Source organism: Rhinopithecus roxellana, chromosome 5 (genome assembly GCF_007565055.1).
Source record: "Rhinopithecus roxellana isolate Shanxi Qingling chromosome 5, ASM756505v1, whole genome shotgun sequence".
NCBI lineage: Eukaryota > Metazoa > Chordata > Mammalia > Primates > Cercopithecidae > Rhinopithecus > Rhinopithecus roxellana.
The window spans coordinates 92630626-92653522 of NC_044553.1; the positions used below are offsets into that span (position 1 = coordinate 92630626).

The window sequence follows — 22897 nt, forward strand, 5'->3', positions numbered from 1 at the left end:
ATGTGGTCACAAAAGAATTGGTTATTCACAGACGCGATTAGGTGCCATCACATTTCAGATAAACATTTTTAAAAATCCTACATGTGTCACCACCTTCAGATTCTAAAGTGAAATTAGATAAATAAATCTCCAGATTGTTGAAACAGAATAGCTACTTAAAAATGTAGGCAGCTTGTTAATTTAAGTAAATGGTAGATGTAGTTTAAAGGCTTTTGTCAAAGCAGGAATTAAAAATCCTCCATCACCGTTTGGTCTTCTCTTTTTGTTCAAGCAATAAACTGTCACTTAAAAAATTATTTTGTAAAGAGAAAGCTTAGTTCTTTAGTTACCCCATTTTCTTGACACTGCAGAATGGACATTTTCTTCTGCTTTTAGGTATCATTTGAACTGGTGGGTGGAGTGGGATTTTTAGAATCTCAAATTCTTTTACATTATTCCACTAATTAGTTCTTTCCCATCCCTCTCAGACCTAGAAGCATAAACTTAAGAGAAAATTTGCCAACAAACTTCTCCAAACGCTAGTTCTGGACAGCCCCATAGTTATGGTGGGGTGGGGCTGGGGAACAAGAGTGGATATCTGTGGCTACTCCTTGGCAGATTAAGGACTAGGATGAGGCAAGGGAGGTACTTAGAGTGCAAAATTTAAGGAGGCACTCAATCTCAGATGCCTTGCACTTGCTGCACTTGCATAACCTTGACAGTGAGTCCCCTCCTGCCCTCACTCTAGTCCTGGCTGGCCCCTTGTTGGCATTCTAGGAACTACCTGGGCCTCTAGGAAACAAAATTAAGTGTTGACCAAGCTCTACCATGGTAGCCTTTGAGGAACCACAGGAGGGCTTTTGCTTGCTTTTGGAAAGAACACCAGTTTTATCACGAAGACTTACCCACTCCTTCCATCTAAAGCTCTTGTGCAAGAGAGTTTTGATTTTCAAGAATTCTCTGGATAAGGGCCACCATACACAATGACAACATTTATAAAGTCCAAATGAGCCAAATCTATTTAAGCGATTTAGAAACCAAAAGTCAACCCTTACTCGGTCCTGGGCTTCCATTGTCTATCTTGCCGTTTGGCTGCTTTTTGTCTTCCATGACTTCACTTATTTTTGTTTGGTTTGCACTTTGGCACTTCTGCCTAAAGAAGTTAGCAGGCTTCTGATCCAAAGAACATCTTCTAAGGACAGAAAGGCAAATGGAAAAGGCTGTAATTGGGGGATGGGGACAGTAAAGAGGGAAGTCAGCTCAAGTGATTTAAAGATCAATGTCAAAATTTATAATATGCAATCTGTTTCACTAGGAACAAAATTAGAGACTCTGGCTAGCATTTATTTTCTTAGTGCAAAGATGGTAGATGTTTTTGTGTTGTGTAGGCATGCATTTGTTCATGTGTAGGTGCACACATGCATGTGCACAAGGAAAAATTAAATGCTAAAAATACTTTATATTTTAATTGAGGCCATTACCAGGACAATGGGGCCCTTGATGACTTGTTCTATGCTTACTTCAGAGATTAGGTTATAAAATGCCGGTTATTTCTACAGCCTTGTTTTACCCTCAATATGTGACATGATTACATCCTTTCCCCCATCTCAGTATCCCTCTTGTTAAAAACCATTCATTTCATTAAAACCCAATTCTGCAGCAAGAAGTTAGTCTAATTATTTACAACCTCTCCTATCATCTTTTGTCTTATTTTAGTAATAGGTCAATCCTAAATGCAGTATATGCTCACTGTAGCATGATCATGGGTGCCTGCTGCTATTGTATGGAAGGGGGCCTCGAAGGAGGTAGAAAGCCTTTCTTGTTGCAGAGTCTGAGTCAGGATAGTTTTGCATTTTTAGAAAATAGGACTCACTTATTGAGTCCCAGAGTTTGGCTTCCTAAATTGCTCCTGAAAGCTGTTGACACTTCATATAAACGAGTGTCAAGTGGACATGCCATAATTACCTGTGCTGGGGATGCGGGGACTTGCCTTAGAGAGGACGCTCACATGTTGCCAATTTTTAGCCTTAAATATATCATGTGTATGCATACATACATATGTGTTTGTATAGGTGCATACATATATACACATACATGTAATTTGACGTGCAAGGTGGTTATGGACCTACCATAGGTTGTTTGAAACATACACCAGGAAGCACCAAAGAAGGCAAAAGATATATAGATAAGACCTTCCGGAGACCATTTGCTCAAGGGTCCCTGCATGCCTGGTGAGGGGAATGATCTTTATAATAATAATAATAATAATAATAATAATAATAATAATAATAATAAAAGGAATCTGAGAGCAGCTCCCTTAATTAAGAAGGTTGCCCACTAGGTTGTTTTATTGTTTGGCTTCTCCACACAGAACCCATCAGCACCAGCCTGCATGTTTAGAAACAGCAAGTTCCCCAAGCTACAGAGAAACCTACCATGGCGGTCTCTTAAATAAGTAAATAAACAGCATATATATGTTTTGTTAAAAAAAAAAACTTTAAAGCAAAAGTTATACATATATAACAGCGTCCTTTCGACGTGAAATACCCATGGGAGAATCTGGGCAGGCGCTCAGCTTGCAGTTCGGTTCCGAAGGCGACTTTGCAGCAAAATCCTTAGGAAAAAGCAAAGCGAGAAGAACGTGGTGCTGGGTCAGGCCTCACCGCGGGTTCCTGTGGTCGCGGCCAAAGGGCGCCAGTGGAGCCAGGCCGGCCGCGGTGTGGGGCGGGAAACGGCAACCCGAGCGCGCGGGTCTCTGGTCACCTGGCTTCTCTGGCGCTGGATTTTCAGGTCTCTCATCTTCTTTCCCTCTTTCATTTTGTTTTTCTCGTTTTTACACTGGAATCTGCTTCTTAGCATCCTGGATGGGCAACTCAGATGTCGCAATCGCTGTCGCTGGACGTGATGGAGATGGCTGAAGTGGCCGCCTTGCTGGATAGACTGGCGGCCGGGCTGGCGGCGACGCCAAGCACCTCTGGCGTGCCGTCGCCCTCCGCCCGTAGTGCCCGCCCGGAACCCTGTGACAGGACCTGCTGCTGGAGTCTACGGGGAAGAAAGGGAACACGGGTCACAGCTCGTAACACAGCCGCCCGTCGCCCGCCCCCACCACCTCCTTCGTCCCTCCAGCCCGGCGGCCAGAGGCTCTTCCGTAGACCCCAGCAGTGAAGGCGAGGATTTCCCGTCAAGGCGACAGAGGTCGGGCAGGAGTCCGCGGCCGCCCCTCCGCGGGCCCCTACTGTTGTGCCCTACCATCATTCACGCCCTTTCTCAGCGCCCCAGCTCCCAGGTCTTTGGTATACTGGGCTTGCAGGGTCCTCCCCGTTTGTTGTCCACCTTTGGGAGATAAACAGGACTGTCAGGAAATAAACGAAGCGTGGGTGACAAGGACAAATCGGTCCCGGGGACATGGGATTCCATTTCTAGTGGTGCGTCTGCCTGGGGCGTACGCCTGAGTCTGTGCTCCCACGATCGCGTTGGATCGGGTCGGCCCGACCTAAAGGCAAAAAGGATTGTAAGAAGCATTTGGGCCTGGGGGATGAGGCTGGGCTCTTCCGCAAAATGTTTGGCTCATCGAGATCCACACTCCGGGAAATGAAAAGCCTCGGCCCACCGACTAGTTTGCTGTTTTGAGACAAGGGTGGCAGGCAGCGCATGGGAAGAGGAAAACTCGACTTCCCATTTCTCAAAAGTCCATTGAAAACTGTTTTCAAAGCATTACGGAGGGATACACCTGGGCTTTGAAAATGATAATTAACATGAAACCGACACACTGCTAATAAGCCAGGCTTCCATTGATAGTAGGAGCCTGTGGCCAGGGTGACAAGAATTAGCTTTGGGTCTTGGGGTCCCTACTTGTAGGATTTTAATTTTTATTTCTCTTCCCCTCTCTGTCCCAGTGAAGCCTTGGTTTGGTGACCGGGACCAGCTGCTGCAGCTGCCCGGAGGCGTGGAGAACCAGTGGGTGGGGAAGCAGACCTGGGAAGGGAACTCCAGGAACCCAGAACGCAAGTAGTCTCTTAACCCGAGACAGACCGCGCTCCCAACTCCTGCTGAATTGGAGTCGCCAGGGACTGGGTAAGGGCGCCAGAGGTGCCTCCACCCGCCTCCTCCCCGGTGCGCGCAAATCGCGGAGGCCTCTAGGTACCGACCTGTTCTTGGCTGCAGCCGCTCGGTCCCTTTGTCGGCGGTTTTTGAACCAGTTGCCCACCTGCGTGGGAGTCAGTCCGGTTGCCTGGGCGAGCTCACGCTTTTTGCTGGGGTTAGGGTATGGATCCTGCAGGTACCACTCGCGTAGCAGGTGCCGCGTGCGCTCCTTGAAGCAGTGTGTCTTCTGTTCGCCGTCCCAAATGGTGCGCGGCAGCGGGAACTTCTTCCTTACTCGGTACTTGTCCACCGGCCCCAGGGGCCTTCCACGCAGCTTCTCAGCCTCCTGGTAGTGTGCTTCAAGCCACAGCGCCTGCAGCTTGGCGTGCGACTCCTTGGTGAACTTGTGGTTTTCCAGGATATGGTAGAGCTCTCGGTAGTTGCCACCGTGAAAGGCCACGATGGCTCTTGCGCGCAGCACCGACTCATTCTTGTTGAGGGCCTCGCAGGCCGCAGGGGCCACGGGCAGCGACCAGAGGAAGCGACCCAGGCGCTCCACATCGCCGCTCTCTTCCAGGGTCTCGCATACCCCGGCCACTTGCTGGGGGCTGAAATTCAAGATGGGCAGCTGGAACATCGAGGCAGCGCCGGCAGCGGCCAGGGCACTGAGCCCGGAGCGGGACACGCAGCAGATGCCCGCGGGCCTAGCTGAGTGCGCCAGGCTCTTGTCGATGAGGCGGATTGGGGCAGCGGGGACACACGACTGGTGGCGGCGGTGGCGCAACGGCCGGAAGCGGGCGGACCAGACTGGAGGAGGTGCTGGCTCCGCGGCTTGGGGTTCGGGCTTGGCTCGGCCCAAGCACGCCGCCAGGAGAGCTGGCTCAGCTACTGGGGTGGGCGGATTGGCGGCGCGGGCGCCATGGAGACCCCTTGTCAGTCACCGGCTGGCTCTGCCAATCAAAGCTTGGACCAGCAAGCCAGGACTGTTTCAGCACCTCCCCGTGCTCGACAGCGCCCGCCGTTAGTCCCCGGACTTTTCCTCAGTATTTTGCAGAACCTGGAGGTTGAAAAGACATGCGAGAGTGTCTGGGAGAAAAAGAGAGGCGAGTGCGGCAGCGTTCACTCTTCTTCCCTCCCCCACCCCACTCTACCCCTCCCTCCCCTTTCCCACCAAAGAAGCAGTGATGCTACAGGAATTCACTTTGGGGCGATGCGTTGTCTCGGTTGAGAGGTCTCCAGAGGACAAAGAGGACTGAGCCAAACTGAAATGCTCCGAGAATTCGCAAGTTTAGTTGTAGCGAAACAGCAAACCTTGCGGTGGGAGCAGGAAGCGGGTGGGGGGAAGCGATCTTCTCATTTTTTCCCAAGTACCCATCTCTACATGCCTCCCTCTTCCCCTTTCCAGTTGCCAAAGCAGCTGAGTGGGAAGCAAATCTGGAGCAGCAGGAACAGGACCAGGGATCTGTAGAAGAGGTCAGTTTGAACTCTAGCCTTATTCCCTTCAAAGCCCACTAAAATTTTAAATGTGAACAAGGACATGTTCACGTCTGATAACGCAGATGCAGACCACGAAGTCGGACACTTTAAGAAAAGAAGGGTGGGCTCTAGGTACCTCCAAATAAAGAGGAGAAATAAACTTTCTCCCCCTCCCCCAGTTTAATGGGCTTGAACTAATGTGCAGTATAGCCACATCTAGAGCCAAGAAGTCATTGGTAGGTCAGGACAGCAACTTAAAAGCTTATTTCCGCTATCTGTTAAAAAATATCGACTTAACTCCTTTCCTTGCAGGCTAATTTTGCCCCTACCTTGTGTTAGAACATATACCTCTTGAGCTGGGGATAACAACTCTAACCTTGGCATTTTAGCCCAAAAGCAATTCAGTAAAAATACAATACAGAAAGGCATCCAAGACAATGCGGGGGCCTAGAAAGCGCTTCTTAAGCCGCTGAGCACTGACCCCTCCTGTAGTGAGGAAGGAGCGACTTGGTGTTTCTGACTATGGGCCAGTAGAGTGAATTGGCAACTTTTATTGATTCCCAATTGGCAGTCCACATCGTACCATTTTCTGAGGCCTGGGTCAAAGAAACCATGATCTCATCCGGGCCTGTGGTAGGGGTTTGTTTAGTCTGAAGAAAATAACTGGTAGGGGGCTGTATAACAAAAACGCCAGGAAAATCGTTTTGGGGAGGTCCATCCCTAGACAGAAATGAGATGAGAATGTTCACCGCCGAACTGGACTGGGCCCGACTGTCTTTTCTTTAGTATCAAGCACAATTTGTATGCGGCTTGTACAGATCTGGTAAATCAGAAGGCAGATAGATAGCACAGATGGTTGGAGGTGTCGGGTCAGATCACGCCACGCCTGAGTGCAGGGCAAAGCTCGTTCTGACGGAAAACCCTGATATTATTTTCACAGATCTTCACAGTTCACTCTTAAAAAATAGCAGAGGGGAAGAAAAAAGCCCTGAAACCATTTACATCATTTCTGTGAGATTGCCAACCGCCTCAACGGAGAGGCTTTCTTTTCTAAGAGTTCATTTTCTTGAAATACGACAGGGCAGGGGCAAAATAAAGAGGGCGATGAAGATAATGACAAAGCATAAACCTTCTTTCCCTCGGAGCGACTTCCGAATCAGCCGGAAGGACAACTTTTAGAAAGAAACATCGCATACAAGGGCCCCGAACATGCAGGCGGAGGAGAATCCGCGGTGCAGAAAATGAGGGCCTGGGAGGGGGCCGGGCAGGGATGAAGCCGGACCCGGCAGGGCTGCGATCCCGGAGCTTCTGACCAGGGAAGGAAAGCACCCCCTTGCTCCAGTTTGCAGAGGTTTATTTTCCCTCTCGGGATGCTTCCTCTGCCGGCTATTGCTCGCGAAATTGTTTGGCGCGCACCCTTAGCATGCAGAAGAGGCGGTGGGGTCCTCGGAGACCTTACAGCCTGCGAGCCGAGCCGAGAGCCGACCTGGATCCCAGCGCCTAGCTGCTGAGGTGGGAGAGATTGTCCATGCCCCAGGAGACCACACGTCCCCCTCGCCCTTTTGCTGGACAGTTTGGAAGCGGCACATTCGGGGAGAGCTGGTTTCTTACCCTTAATCTTTGTGAGCAAGTCGACAGTCTAGGGGCCCCATCCAGGAAATGGGAATATTTATCCTATGGCCCATTTCTTGGATAATAGTTCTGCAGATAATTAGATGAGGGCGCTTTGGCTTCTGAGGCTCGCGGGCAACTGGAACTGAGAGTCTGAGTTGGCCGCGCGGGAGCCGCCAGAAAGGTGCGGGCTGCGTGTGGCAGAGCCCGAGCACTGTCTGGTCGCTCGGCAGGAAGGGACTGAGAAGCGCCTGGAGGTCGGGGTCTACTATCAGGAGATCCATCTTCGCCATCGCAAGGGACTTGATTTAATTTTATTAACCCAAAGGAAATAGACTGCGCCAGGGCACTTTGGAATCACTTACTTGTTCCCCGGCTTCACAAGGGGAAGGGACGAACAGGAAGAAGTATGTGAGCTGAGCCCCCTGGGAAAGAGGGAAGCTTCACGGGATTCCTTAGAAATAACGCTGTTTTGGGGAAGGCGGTGACCTTCACCCCACCCTTAAGGTGTACTTCTAGGTTTGCCAGACGAAAGCTGTATCTTCGGGCTGGCTTTTCTTAATTTTACGGAAGGGTGTAATTTTTTTTTTTCTTTTACCAGTTTTGAGGTTTTGTGCCAACCCTCCAGGCAACCCCTCACTTCTTATCCCACATTTCATTTTTCGTTTGCATTTGACCAGGGAATCAAGAAAGTACAGTGGCAGCACTTGGCCTTGGGCCTGTCTGGGTGGTTTTGCAACTTTCTACCGCTGGTTTGCAGCTAGTAGATTGAGACATGAGGTCTTGGACAAACTCTCGAGTCTTGCCGGGAATCCATAGACGTCTACTCAGCTTTCTCTAGAGTTGTATTTTGTGGGGCAAATATGGAGAAAAAAGCATGTAGAAGATGATGTCCGAGGGCAGGTTCTGTAGCTAACTGTTTCGTGCTGGATTTAGGCAATGTGCCCTAGGGAATTCTGAGGCTCATGCCAGAAATATCCGGAGTTCAGCGTGGGACTTCTGCACATATGGGCATCTCACTCCTCGCTCTGCCCCTACTGATTTTCCTCTCTAGAGTAGAGGACAGGTGGAATTCTGGTTTCACCCTGCCGACCAGTAGCTCACATTTGCCAGAGGAGAGCAGTGCTTAGAAGTCAACACTTTCTTACCTCTGGGTTCCAATCTTATCTTTTCTTTGACTTTTCCTAAGTCAAATTTTTTTTTAAATGATGTGTTTTTTTTTTCTCACGCAATTTCACATAATGAGATATTTTAAGAATGCAGTAATTGAGTCCTTCTGAATTCCTTGATAAAGACATTTGTGCTGCATCTGAGAGTCACAGACTGGAAGACAATGAAGTCCCCAGTCTTTTGTGTGATTTGGACTTTGGAAGAGATCTTGGTTTCCCTTTCCTGTGTCTCAAAGCCGAGTGTTGGTAGTGACAACTGGCTTTTAATTTTTATAACTCTACTTTTTAAAAAGTGTAAAAATAACCTAGAAAGTTTTAAAAGGCATTTTTCAGACTTTGAAATTACAGTATTAAAAATTTACACTTTCAAACACTTATTTATTTGGCATTCTGATTTTCAGGTATATCGTATGCATAAATATAGGTGTGTGTTTGTTCATGTATTTGATAGTACAGACCTTCAGATTTTGGAATGAATTCAATATTCTATTTTTAAAGTACTACTAACTATCCTAATAAACTGCCAAGGTAGATTGCTGTATTTCACGCATTCCTCCCCTGCCATTGTGCACCTTGTAACAAAGAACAGAGAAGGTGCTTTAATTGTATATTTCTGAGACAAACACCATTTGAGCAATGTTTGTAGGTTTCCTAGTGTTGTTAAAGTAACTGGCAAAAAAGTATTACAATTAAAATATTGACCTCATTTTAAGAGATTAGTATATTTTGTTATTATTCTTCATCAGCTATTTTTAAATGACATTTTCAAGTGGTACAAAATTGTTTATATTGTTAATTGGAGGAAATTTGTATAAGTTTAAATGTGGGACAATGCGCTACTTCACAGTGATGATTAATTAGTGGTAATGTTTTCTTAAAAAATGTTAGGCTGCCAGTTCAACTGTGTTTTGACTTCTAGCTTGTGGTTGATTCTAGGCACTTGGATAAAAATTTGTATCTAAGTCAAAGAGCATATTACAAATTATACTCCTTGTAATATAAACTGTGGTCTTAAATTCATTTTTCTGTAGTCTACTTCTTTAGGACAAGCCTAAATGTTTACAGGGTTAACCACATTACTGCATTACTTGCTTAGAGCTACATATCAGTGGGTTCTTGCCTGAAGGATTAGTGCTAAAAAATGTAGCCAGCTTGTCACTTAAAAACACTTTTTATTATTAGTAATGAAACATTTGTTGAATAAGTAAAAGAATGATTAGTTCATGGTTCTCTATTGGGACATTACTTTTTCCCAGCAGCAGGTTATTTTTGACAATTTTCGAATCTAAGATCGAAATATCCTTCTAAAATACACATGGAAACCTTAAAATTCAATGATGTGAAAGAATGTAAGTTTGTTTAATGTCCTCTGGGATGCACCAAATATTATTCACATTAAACTGTATGTGTCATACATTGTATCAACCGTTTGTATTATATGCATAGTAAATCATAATTTCCTTCTGAGTACTCTAAAGTTAAATAGAGGCATCAGCCTTCAACAAATACCTTAAATTCTCTGAGTTGATCCAGCTAGTTCACAAAAAGTGCTTATTAAATATTGCATTATAAAAAAATACACACACATGACATCTTACCCTTCAAAGCAGCAATTCTCAACTGAGGGAAATTTTGTTTCCCCCTGCTTCCCCACTTCCAGGGGACATTTGTCAATATCTGGAGACAGTTTTGGTAGTCTCAATTGGCATCTAGTGGGTGCAGGCCGGAGATGCTGCTAAACATCTTACGATGAACAGAACAGTGGCCCCCCAGACCCTACAATAACAAAGTCAATAACACTGCTGTTAAGAAACCTTGACCCCAAGGATCTTGCCCCAAATAATCAACAAGGCACAGACATACAAAACCTGCTAAAGTTTGGTTTATTGTGGAGTTGAAGCATTTGCAAAGGACTCAGGGCACTTTCAATTTCATCTTGGGTCTAGGCCATACTAATAAAATCTGTTCCTAAGAGCTTACTGTAATTTTGTTTTTTCTTAAAATTTATTTTAAATGATACTTAGGATAACCAAATACTTATAAAGCTTGTAAACATCTGTGGGAACGGTGAAGTTGTTTCTATCTTGTTAGGATCTATGTTCTTTGAATAATTAGTGGGACAGAGAACAGTGGTTGAAAGTTTTTGTTAGTGTATCTCTATTTTATAAATGAATAAACTATGAGGACTACAGAGGTTCAATGATTACCTGTATTGCACAGCTAGTTAATGGCAGAGATAGGTTTAAAACATAGGCTCAAACTTCTATCCATTATATACCTTACTTTTCTTGCCCAAGGAAAATAATTTAATTCCAATTGAGTTTGAGGGCAGTTCTGTATCACACACAAATAGTTATTAATGCCTGCTGTGTGTAAGGTCCAGTACCATTTCATGCTGTTGTGACTTTCAGAGTTTGGTGCACCATAGTTCAAGGACCTCAGAGAGACTTCAACTTCTGGGTCTTGTCAGGTGCTATAACCCTTGCAAGCCCTAAAAACCCTTGAATCAAAAATGTGTCTCTGGGATTTTTGTTGTTTTTTGAGCGGGGGTAGAAACTGGTAGAGTGTGGTGGTACTGAAGACCCTTCCCTGAGTCAGCACACTGTGTACTGGCAGGAAAAATGGAACTGATTGCAGCCTGTAAGGAAAAGAGATTGGACTTGAGGTGTTGTAAAGCTTGGTTTAAGTAAAAAAACCTCTGAACTCTTTTGTCAAGTCTTCCAAAAGAATAACAGTGATGCTCACAAGCATTTCTATAATTAACAAGCTGTCAACATTTCTATTACAACTACAGAAGTCTATTACAGACCACAGAATTGTGATAAATGTTTCTTTAGGTCTGAAATGTTAGCCTTCATCTTCTTTTCAGCCTAAGGGCAATTTTTGAAACCAATTTTGTTTCAATCATTTTGGATCAGTTGTGTGGTAATTTTGGAAGTGCAGATGCTCTAGGCCCACCTATTGAAATAAAGATTTTTAAATGGAAACACAGAGAGGAGGCTGCTTAAGCCCCAGTGGGGACCAGCTGCAAAGCTCTGGCAGGGAATTATATGGGCAGACAGTGGGAGTAGATTTAGAAAAAATTAAGGGACAGAGAAATGAGTGCATGTTTCCTTTAACAGCAGATTTTCTCAGATCTTTCAAACTATGAAATTTTAATCTTTTTTCTGTTTTAGTGTTTTATCTGTTATTATTTTCTCTGTTATGGCTTGGTTTTGGTGAAATTAATGTAAGATTATGTATCTTTACAGTAATTAAAATTGGGGGCTGAACTGATTTTTTTGAATTTTAGTATTTAGTTTTTATCTTTCATTTAGTTGTTTTCTTTCTATCCCTCTCATCTCCTTTCTGTTTTTTTTACCTTTTTGTCCTTTTTGTTGTCTCTGAAAGATTTATTATTTCCCAATGATTGTATTTCTGTGTGTTGTAATAATTCATATTTATGTTCCCTTTTCTCTTTTGTGTTTCTTCTGACTCCATGACTCCTTCCTATTTCCCATTGCTTAGGACTTCCTCACTAGACTAAGCCTTGTTAAAACTGTGAGATAGACAAAGATGAAATACTCAATTCCTGAAGGTAGATGGGAAGGCGGAGAGTGGTTTTCATAGAAGAGGGAAATAGTGTCACTATAATGGTATTTTAGGGCAGTGATGCTTCTCAAACTAAACTTTATAGAAGCAGATAAAGCAGTAGAGCAAGGACTTCCAATATTTTAGGTTTAAATCATTGCAATAACCACATGATTTTGGGCCCCCATTTCCTTATCTGATAGCATAATTCTTATCCTATGGGATAGTTGTAGGGATTAAATGAGATTATGAATGACTGTTCTTTGCACAGTGCTTGACATATAGTAAATTCTTAATAAGTGTTAGTTCCCCTCTTGTGGGCAACTACTCACTTAATATATCAATTAGGCCATATTGTCTTAGTGATGTCTCACTTTCCATCTTGTCCTGGGTCTCATAATCTTTTGGTGCCCACCTTAGGTTTCTCGAAACTTTCCAAGCAATAGGTTATTTTGAAGTAGACTTTCCTAGTCTGTGGACCACTGCTGTTGCAATAAATTAGTCTAAAGAAGTCAATAGATAGCTCACATGAAATTCCCCAAATGCCCACTGTATTTGTTTCCTGTGGGTGCCATAAAAAATTGCCACAAACTGAGTGGCTTAAAACAGAAATTTATTCTCTCACAGTTCTGGAGGCAACAAGTTTGAATCGAGGTGTTGACAGGGCAATATCCTCTCCAGAGGCTCTAGAGGAGCCTCTTCATGCCCCTTCCAGCGTCTGGTGGCCGCTGGCATTTCTTGTTTTGTGGCTGCGTCTCTCCAATCTCTGCCTCCTTCTTTGCATTACTTTCTCTCCTGTGTGTGGTTGTATAGATGTGAAAACTCTTTCTGCCCACATTTTATAAGGATTCATGTGATTGCTGTTTTTTTTTTTTTTTTTTGGAGACAGGATCTCGCTCTGTTGCCCAGGATGGAGTGCAGTGGTGTAATCATAGCTCACTGCAACCTCAAACTCCTGGCTCAAGCCATTCTCATACCTCAGCCTTCTTAGTAGCTAGGATTACAGATGCATGGCATCACATCTCGCTAATTAATACTTTTTGTGTGTGTGTTGAGACAGGGTCTCTCTATGTTGCCTAGGCTAGTCTCGGACTCCTGGCCTCAAGACAGTCTATTCTTATTACACACACTCACACTTACACACACACAAGCACCCATACATGCACACACGCATTCCTCTCCATTCTTCCCTCTGCTGTATTTCATTTGTTGCTATTTGTGCTCTTTTCTCATGTAGTGTCCTCATCTGGAGTGCTAGTTTTTTTTCCTACTGGAAATATCTTTTTTTTGTTTGTTTTCCTTCTTATAAAAGCAATACATGGTCATTGAAATAAAAATCCAAGCACTATGGTTATATAGAGTAAAAAATGAGTTTCTTGTAGTGCTATTGTTAGAGATAACTACTATTAGTGCTAGGTGCATATCCTTATGGACATTTATCTCTATGCACAGAAACACACATTTTTTCCCCTTTGATGGAAGTACTTCATATTATCCATACTGTTTTATAGCTTTTTCCTGATAACATTTTCTGAACATTTTTCTTGACCATAAATATGTTATCATTTTGAAGGTTGCATTGTGTTCTACAGCATAAATACCACAACTTATTTAACCAGTCCCTATTGATGTTTAAGTTCCATTTTTTCACCATTGTAACAATGAAGCAATGAACATCTTTATGTATTGTCCAGTTTTTTCCTTCACATTATTGGATGTGAAATGGATGAGTCAAAAGGTATGCACATGAAAACATTGATATATACTTCCAAATTGCCATCCAAAAAGACTTTTTACCAATTTTTACTTCTACCCACTCTGTATAAGAGTGTCATTCCCAGCCAGGCGTGGTGGCTGACACCTGTAATCCCAGCACTTTGGGAGGCTGAGGTGAGTGGATCACCTGAGGTCAGGAGTTCGAGACCAGCCTGACCGACATGGTAAAACCCCCATCTCTACTAAAAATACAAAATTATCCAGGTGTCGTGGCACATGCCTGTAACCCAGCTACTTGGGTGAATGAGGCAGGAGAATCACTTGAACCCAAGAGGCAGAGTTGTAGTGAGCCGAGATCATGCCATTGCACTCCAGCCTGGGCAACAAGACCGAAACTCCATCTCAAAAAAAAAAAAAAAAAAAAAAGAGTGCTATTCCCTCCGGTCATTAATCTTCTTATAAATCTCTGCCAACTTGATAGATGAAAAATGGTTTCTCATTTTTTAAAATGGGCATTTATTTGATTATTAATGAGGTTATACATGTTCATATATTTATGGGTCATTTATATTTATTCTTTGGAGAATTTTCCAATTATATCCCTTGTTTGGGATGTTTGTTCTTTCAAAATCATATGTAAGATCACTTCAAATATTAAGGATATGTATTTTTTCTTGTCGTGTATTGCAAATATTTTTTCACAGTTTTTCACTTGCCTTTTAACTTTATGGTATTGATTGCCCTACAGGCAATCACCTATAGTTTTTACATAGTCGAATCTATCAAATCCAGTTCTGCCTTGGGGGCCATACTTAATATTGCCAACCTTGCCAGTTATAAAAATAGTCTGTATTTCCTTCTCCTACTATTCTTAGATTAAAAACATTTTAAAACTGCTTAATACTTCTGGATTTATTTTGTGGTCTCATGTAAATATGAAATTGAACAGTGTTTTTTTCTTCTTCAAATCATTTTCTGATTCTACCACCATTATTTATTGATTGATCTATTCTTTTTCCACAGATTTGAAATGCCACCTGTATCGCATACTAAATTTATATACATAGAAATTCTTCTGGATCTTCTATTCTGTTTCATTGATATGTGTATTTATTCCTATTGTTTCACGACTGCAGTTGAAGTACATTTTAATATCTGGTAAGGCAAGTGATTCTTCAGTAATTTTTTTTTTTTTTTTTTTTTTGAGATGGAGTTTTGCTCTTGTTGACCAGGCTGGAGTACAATGGTGTGATCTCAGCTCACTGCAACCTCTGCCTCTTGGGTTCAAGTGATTCTCCTGCCTCAGCTTCCCGAGTAGCTGGGATTACAGGCGCCCACCACCATGCTCAGCTATATTTTGTATTTTTAGTAGAGATGGGGTTTCGCCATGTTGACCAGGCTGGTCTCGAACTCCTGACCTCAGGTGATCTGCCTGCCTCGGCCTCCCAAAGTGCTAGGATTACAGATGTGAGCTACTGTGCCTGGACCTTCAGTAATATTTTTAAGAAGATTCTTTGGCTGTTCTGTGAATATTTTCTTCCAGATGAACCTTAAGATCAATTTGTCAATGTTTTTTCCACTACCTCAAAGTCCAGTGGGGGTTTTCATGGAATTGTATTACATCAACAGACTAATTTGTGATAAATTACATCTTTGCAATGTTGAATGTTCCAGTTCAAATACATGAAATGACTGTCATTTATTCTAATGTTTTTAAAAATGTCCTTCAGTAAAAGTTTATAGTTTCTTCATGTAGGAAAAGCAGACATGAGATTTGAAAATGCACCATGGACTGAGGTTATTATTGTAAAGGCCTTAAGTCCTATAGCAGTCCATAGATTACAAAGACATCATTGTATTACAGAGTAGTACAATAATTAACATTTAGTATTGTTTAAAATAAATGAAAAAGCTTTTCCATTGAATTCCTTGAGTTGTAAATATAGATAATTGGAGGGGAAGGGGAGCAGAAAATGAGGTTAGAGTTTGAAAAATTATTTGGAGCAGGGCTGTGATAACTGGCCTTTCCTATATCTCCCTAATCCTATGAATACACCCAGGCTGAAGCCTGAGAAATAGTCTTTAATGAAATTGAGTGATTAGCCTGGAAAGGTATAGACCTCTCAATGAGAAATGTTTGTGCTTAATTAGAGTTTGGAAATTATGTTAGCTCATTCAACAATTAGTAAGGAGCCAAAGAGTTTTAATGATATAGTAAAGAATATGTAGGATTATTTTGTGTATAGAAATATAGAAGTGCAATTAGAAACTCCAGGGAAAACAAAATCTGTATAAGAAATTATAAATGAAATATGAAAAATACTAAAACATGCTTCATTATAATAAATTCATGGAAACTAAACAAAAAATTTAATTGACTTTGATACTTAGAAATGTGGTACAAGTAAGTTTTCAAGTGGCATGTACAGTGACACAAAATTTCATTATCTCTACTTCTTTGCATTTATCAGGACACTATAGGTGTGGGCGATAGAAACCCAACTTAGACTACCGTAAGTCCGAAAGGAATTTTTTCTTTTTTCTTTCTTTTTCTTTTCTTTTCTTTTTTTTTTTTTTTTTTTTTTTTTTTTTTTTTGAGATTCACTTTTGTTGCCCAGGCTGGAGTGCAGTGGTGTGAACGTGACACTGCAACACAACCTCTGCCTCTTAGGTTCAAGCGATTCTCCTGCCTCAGCCTCCCAAGTAGCTGGGATTACAGGCGCCCGCCACCATGCCTGGCTAATTTTTAAAAAAATATTTTTAGGCCGGGCGCGGTGGCTCAAGCCGGTAATCCCAGCACTTTGGGAGGCCAAGACGGGCGGATCACGAGGTCAGGAGATCGAGACCATCCTGGCTAACACGGTGAAACCCCGTCTCTACTAAAAAATACAGAAAACTAGCCGGGCGAGGCGGCGGGCGCCTGTAGTCCCAGCTACTCCGGAGGCTGAGGCGGGAGAATGGCGTAAACCCGGCAGGCGGAGCTTGCAGTGAGCTGAGATCCGGCCACTGCACTCCAGCGCGGGCGACAGAGCGAGACTCCGTCTCAAAAAAATATATATATATTTTTAGTAGAGATGGGGTTTCACCATGTTGGCTAGGCTGGTTTTGACCTCCTACCTCCAGTGATTGGCCTGCCTCGGCCTCCCAAAGTACTAGGATTACAGGTGTGAGCCACTTGTCCTGCCCAAAGAGAATTTTTTGACTTGCCGAACTGAAAGTCTAGAGGTAGCAGATTTTTCCTCATCTGTGACTGTTTTCCTTATAAGGACAGTTCTTAGACTTTATTCTCTCAGAAGTGCTTATGAATTGAATTGGGATAACAGCCATTATGACAAACTGTTGCTATAGCCTATTTGTTTTGAGTGCCAAGGTGTGTGTGTGTGTGTGTGTGTGTGTGTGTGTGTGTGTGTGTGGAACTGGGCCTGTACTCATGGAGACTACAGTATAGTGGATGAGATAGGTATTTATACAATAATTACACAAATAATAGAGAATTAAAACTGTGCTAATTGCTATGAAGGACAAGTGCATGAACTATGAGAGTTTATAACACACATTGCTGAGACCGTTTAAAGTTGAAGAATGAGTAACAGGTTATTAAATAAAGAAGGATAGAACATTTCAGGCTGAGGAGCCAGCAAGTACAATATCCCCGTGATGGAAAGAGCATATTAAGAACTGAAAGAAGTTCATAAAGATGGATTGCAGAGGAAAGTAGGGTTAGTATAATATGAAGATGGAAAGATAGGTAGGGACAGTACCATAAAAGTCCCTGTAGGCCATGATAAGAATTTTGTTCTTGACTAGGACATGTGCTTTCCAGCTTAAGGGGGCTAACTTTCCCAACTCCAGTAACTTGAGCTGGAGGCCAAATAACTGCAGCTCCCCCCAGCACCCAGTGCTCTCATCATGTTGTTGAACAAGCAGGTGAAACCACAGCACATCACCTTGGAGAAGGACCAAGGTGAGCAGTCATTGCAGAGCTGACTCGGAGTTTGCAGATGCAACCTGATCGCGCCAGTGGCAGGGGAGCCAGGTGCTCCAATGACCCACCTCAGAAATGGTGATAAATCGAATGAGAATGAAGCAGCAGTAAAGCAGCTTCACTGGGAAGAGACTAACAACTGAGAGATGCTGTGCAAAGTTCTTTAGTCTCTCAGTTCTTGGAACATAAGAAAAATCGTACAAAAAAATCCACCTGTCTTCATCATGTATGACAGTGACAGGCCAGTGCCTTGAGAAGACTTCTTTGGAGCTGTACTGAGCCACCAGCCACCCAGTCCAAGCAGTAAGAATGGGCATAGGGAGAATGGTGGCAGCTAAGGGGACACAAAGGAGAAGCTGGGTGCAGAGTCTGTCATGTACTTAGAGACAGACACTGCCCTGCCACCCGCACCCCAGAACATAAGCTATTTACCCAAAGGGAAAGTGGCCAACACAAATGTGACTCTTCAGGTACTATGGGGCAACAAGGTATGATGAATCAGCTTCTGTGCCTGGCACCAACAGTATCCAGCGGGTCCTTGAGCAGATCCTGTTTCTGCAGCAGTTGCAGCAGATCCAGCTTATCCAGCAGATCTGAATTCAGGTGAACATGTGAGTCTCCTGCACTCACATGGGGGTAGGGGTGTGATACTCTATAGACCTTGGGCAGCCACATGTTCCAGCAGGTTTCTGCAGCTGTGGCTTTGCTCAGCCAGAACACTGGAAGCCAAGGTCTGTCTTCCAGTGGATGTCTTGAAACAAGCCAAGCTACCTCATGCCAACATCCCTTTCACAACTAGCTCTTTGTCCCCAGGACTGATACCCTTCATCATGAAGTGGGACACATGTGCTCCCGAATGTCATGTCTTGCCTCCTGAATACTTTGCTACCTCACACCCTGGACTCTGTGCTCTTCCAGAGTTCTTTCTATATTCTACACTGTAGTGCTAGACCTACCCAAGAAAGGGAAAAGGAAGCCATGGAACACCTCAAGGTGGATGTCAAAGCCAAGGACAAAACCATTGTCTACAAGCACAAGGTTAATTATCATAGCAAGTTTTAAGGGACTGATAGCTCCTTATAGATACAACTCTGCTCCCACGCTGGAGAGAGACCTTTCATGTTCTCTGTCTGTGGTCATGGCTTCACCACCAAGGATAACCCAACATGTGCTTTCATAGATATTTCCAGGTAAAGGCAAACCTTCAGCTGTTTCAAGTTCCAGGACAAAATGGGAGCAGGCAATGGCATTCCCACGCACTCTCTGTACCTGTCCCCATAGATGAATTGAGTCTCTCTTTAGGTAGCAAACTTGTTTTTGTAGCAGGGATGCCCTCCATAGGTGTACCCCAAAATCTCCCATCGGGTACTGAGCTCAAGGACCTCATCAGTGACCTGTTTGCTTGATGACCTGCAACTCAGATCTTCTTCAGAATGTAAGGGTGGACTCACGCAACCTGGGGTGGGACCAAACTATAATTCCCCAAGGATTGGTGGCCTCCAAGGGAGTGAAACCCATGAGCCAGGGTGAGAGACCCAGAAATTGTAGCAACTGATGGAGAACATTGACAAATCCACCACCAACCCCAATGAATGTCTCATTTACCACTGAATCTTAAGCTGCTATAAATCCCTCAAAATGCATTACCATGCCCACACTTGGGAAAGACTGTTCCAATGTAAGATCTATGGCCAAGCTTTTTCTACCAAAGGCAACTTGAAGATACATCTTGGGGTTCACCAGTCCAACACATCTATAAAGTTGTGCCTCATCAGTCAAAAGAAATTTACCAGTGCGGTCATGTTGTACCAACATACTAACATGCTGGAGAATCTTGGTGATTTTACTGGTCTTGAGCCAATGATGGCCAGTGAGAATGGCAATGTAAGTGCCATATGTTATGATGATGTTGTAGAAAGCTGATGTAGACAAAGTCAACTGCCAAGATGCTCCCAGTAGCTCCTTGAAGGTCCTTGCACCTCCCCCTAGAATCCACTTGGCATCACTTACTCTAACTACATGATGGCTTCCCTAGATGTGGGTTCTGCCTATTTTAGCCTGCAGTGGTAGAGCAGCTGAAAAAATGGTCCAATGGAGAGCCAAAGTCCAGATGCCATGGAAACCATGGCCTTCCAGGCACTCTACCCAGCCAATAGCCAAGCAGAAACTATCACATCAGAGTCTCCCAATGCCAGGGCAAAGCTGAGAGCTCTGACAATAGCTGTACTGAGATGGAAGGTTGGAGCAGTCTCCCATTAATATTTATACAAGCACATCCAACCTATGTCAGAGTTGAAGTTTCTAGCATATTTATCAGACCCTTGGCCATGTTCTTGGGCTGACACCTTTTTAGCAGCTCAATCATGCAGACAGGCCAGGCAATACAGCTGCACGTGTTGTGGGAAGAATTTCTTGTCTGCTAGTGCCTTCAGATTAATGAGCTCACACTGGAGAGAGACCTTTTGTGTGCGACATATATAGACAAACTTTCGCCACCAAAGGCAACTTGAAGGTCCACTATATGATGCACAAGGTAAACAATAACTAGACATGCCATGGAAAGAAGCTGGCTATCAAGAACACCATGGATGCTGTTTTTTTTCACCGTGGATGCTAGATATGAATGGAAAGAGTCTCAGAAATGTTTCCCAAGGAAATTCTGGCCCGTTTGATGAATGTGGACCCTGTCATGTGGAACTAGTACATCAGCATGCTCAATGGTGGCCTTGCCACGAAGAACAATGAGATCTCTGTGGTCTACAGCGCCAGTGTTGACACCCTTCCAGCGTCCCTCTTTTCATTGTGAATGATGTACTATCCCTAAGATGGATCGCTCCCAATCAGGTATCAGTGCTAATGTGGAAAAACCAGGAGCTACTAACAGTGTTCCTAAACACCAGTTTCCCTCACTTCTTGGAAGAAAACAAGACTGTGGTCAACTAAACAAAATGGGAACCTGCATAGAAGGAGGAATGCAGCTGGTGAAATCTCTAGAATCTATGCTTTCTTTCTTTTTTTTCATTTTCTTAAGAAACATCTCCATTTCCTGTTTTCCTTTTTCTTACTGATATGCAAATGATGTTTCCAGTTGTGTCTGCAACCTCAGGCAGTCCTGCAATCACAATTGTTGCTATGCTGCTTTGCAAAAAATAAAAACAAAAAATGAAAAATAAAAAAAATTTATAACAACACAAATACAGACTAGAATTTTTTTTTAAATTTTGGAAGAAGTGGGCCTTGAAAGTAGCTTTGTCACTTGTGACAAAGTACACATAGAAACTTCGCACCCCTAGAGTGACTGTTTCCAAAGTCTGTCACCTATTTTAAGGTAGAACAGTTGGAGCTTATTGAACCAAGTGGAAAACATAACTGCTTAGCCTAACCGGGGGAAGGGGTACTGTATACTTACAAGGTAACTGTATTTGGGTAAGTGGACAAGATCTGTCATATATTTAGGGACCTGTTTTATATGCCATGTAACCATGTACCTATCTTTTGTTTTGTTTTGTTTGTTTTGTTTTGAGTGTACCTCAAAAAAACTCCAAAATACTAAGGTTGTAGAATTACAAAGTTTCTTCAACCCTAGAACCTTAAGTAGGATACCCTCATATGGGCTTACTTTAGTCCTTAGGGAGTCAATGTGTGTGTTGCTGCTTATTTAAGTACGGTTCATTCGAAGCCCCAAGTGTGCCAATGCCCTTCCCACACTTCCCAGATGTCTTCATCTTCCTGAACGCTAGAAGAGGTGGGCACCTGAGTGGGGAATATTAGGTGACGTAATTCAATTTGCCAATGCCTACTCTATTGAAAATCTGGATTTTTATTCTAGACTTGAAACTCATGGAAAGGCATGTTTTCTATCACAGGTTCATGTACTAATTAAAAAAAAATTCGTTAGTGAGACTGATGCCATGTAATTATGAAGATTTTTTTCCTAAGTATTTCATGGAGACTGCAAAGTTAGAACAGGCAAGTCCTGGCTGTGAAAGCTTTCATTTATCTACTTCATTTATTTTTTATTTTTATTTTTGTGATAGGGTCTTACTCTGTCACCCAGGCTGGAGTGCAGTGGTGCAATCTTGGTTCACTGCAACTTCCGCCTCCCAGGTTCAAGCCATCCTCCTGCCTCAGCCTCTTGAGTAGCTGGGACTATAGGCACATACCACCACACCCAGCTAATTTATTATTATTATTATTATTTTGTTAGAGACAAGGTTTCGCCATGTTGCCCAGGCTGGTCTTAAACTCAAGCGATCTGCTTGTGTTGGCCTCCCAAAGTGTGGGGATTACAGGCATGAGACACTGCGCTGGGTCCATAATTCATTTTTTAAAATTATTTTTGTAGCCATAGTCTCTATTTTCTTACTTTATGACTGCTGAAGGATTCCCAATCCCTAAGGATTGATGTATTGGTGGGAACAGCTGGATATTCAAGATATTTTTATTTCTTCTCTAAAAATTCACTTTTGTACATGTGTTAATATTGAGCAAATGATGAAACAATGCTCTAATGGTTAACAAGGAAGGAGAGAAAAAGACCATAACTTTAGGGTGGAGAAGTCTTTTCTCTTCCTGTGGAAGAGAAGGCCAGAATGTTACTCCAAGTTTTGTCTCTTAGTTATTGCACCTGACTTAGGATCAAAAAAAAAAATTTAAGTTTTGCCAAGTTGTGCGTTTCCTTCTGGAATTTTAAGAGAACACAATAATAGTACCCGTTCACACTGTGAAGTGGGTATTGTTGCAGAAAACACCCAAGTGGCTTTCTCACTGTTGAGCTAGTAGTGCCTATGAATACATGATCTGTAGAGAAACACCTGTAGTTTCAACACAGGTACCTGCTGATGCTGTCTGTTGAAAAATAAATTTTGAATTTTTCCAATAAAAAAGTATTTTGTCCTTATTCTTAGAATGATAGGAAGTCATTGATGTGCTTTAACATAGGGGTGTGTGTGTGTGTGTGTGTGTGTGTGTGTGTGTGAGAGAGAGAGAGAGAGAGAGAGAGAGAGAGAGAGAGAGAAAGAGAGAGAGAATATTTACATTTAAGAATTGTTCTGTCACAGGATGGACAGAGAATGGGCAAGAGGGCTAGAGTGGATATGTGGCAAAACCAGTTTGGAAGCTAGTACAATAATCCAGGTGAGAGAATGGACTTAGATGGTGGCAGTTGAAATAGAGAAAAATGGATGGAAGATATTTAAGAGGAAATATCTTTATCTTTGGAAGATATTTAAGAGGAAAAATTGGTAGGATTTATGATGGATTTGATATGGGGGATGATAGGAGAGGAAGGTTGTCAAGGTGTAGGTTT

The 22897-nt window shown here is 43.1% G+C and overlaps 1 protein-coding gene across 1 annotated transcript; it reads right to left on the reverse strand.

Moving 5' to 3' along the window:
- Window positions 1–2294: 2294 nt before the first annotated feature.
- SIX6 (SIX homeobox 6) lies at window positions 2295–5140 on the reverse strand. The gene is made up of 2 exons (XM_010363119.2): window positions 4128–5140; window positions 2295–3021 (listed from the first exon to the last, which is right to left on the reverse strand). Exons 1-2 carry the CDS (start codon window positions 4697–4699, stop codon window positions 2853–2855), a joined length of 741 nt encoding a protein of 246 aa, XP_010361421.1. The 5' UTR covers window positions 4700–5140; the 3' UTR covers window positions 2295–2852.
- Between the last annotated feature and the right edge of the window lie 17757 nt (window positions 5141–22897).

Coding starts and splice junctions, on each gene's coding strand:
- SIX6 (XM_010363119.2), bottom strand. CDS start 4,699: ATGTTCCAGCTGCCCATCTTGAATTTCAGCCCCCAGCAAGTGGCCGGG. Junction 3,022..4,127: donor GCGGCTGCAGCCAAGAACAG/GTCGGTACCTAG, acceptor TCTTCCCCGTAG/ACTCCAGCAGCAGGTCCTGT.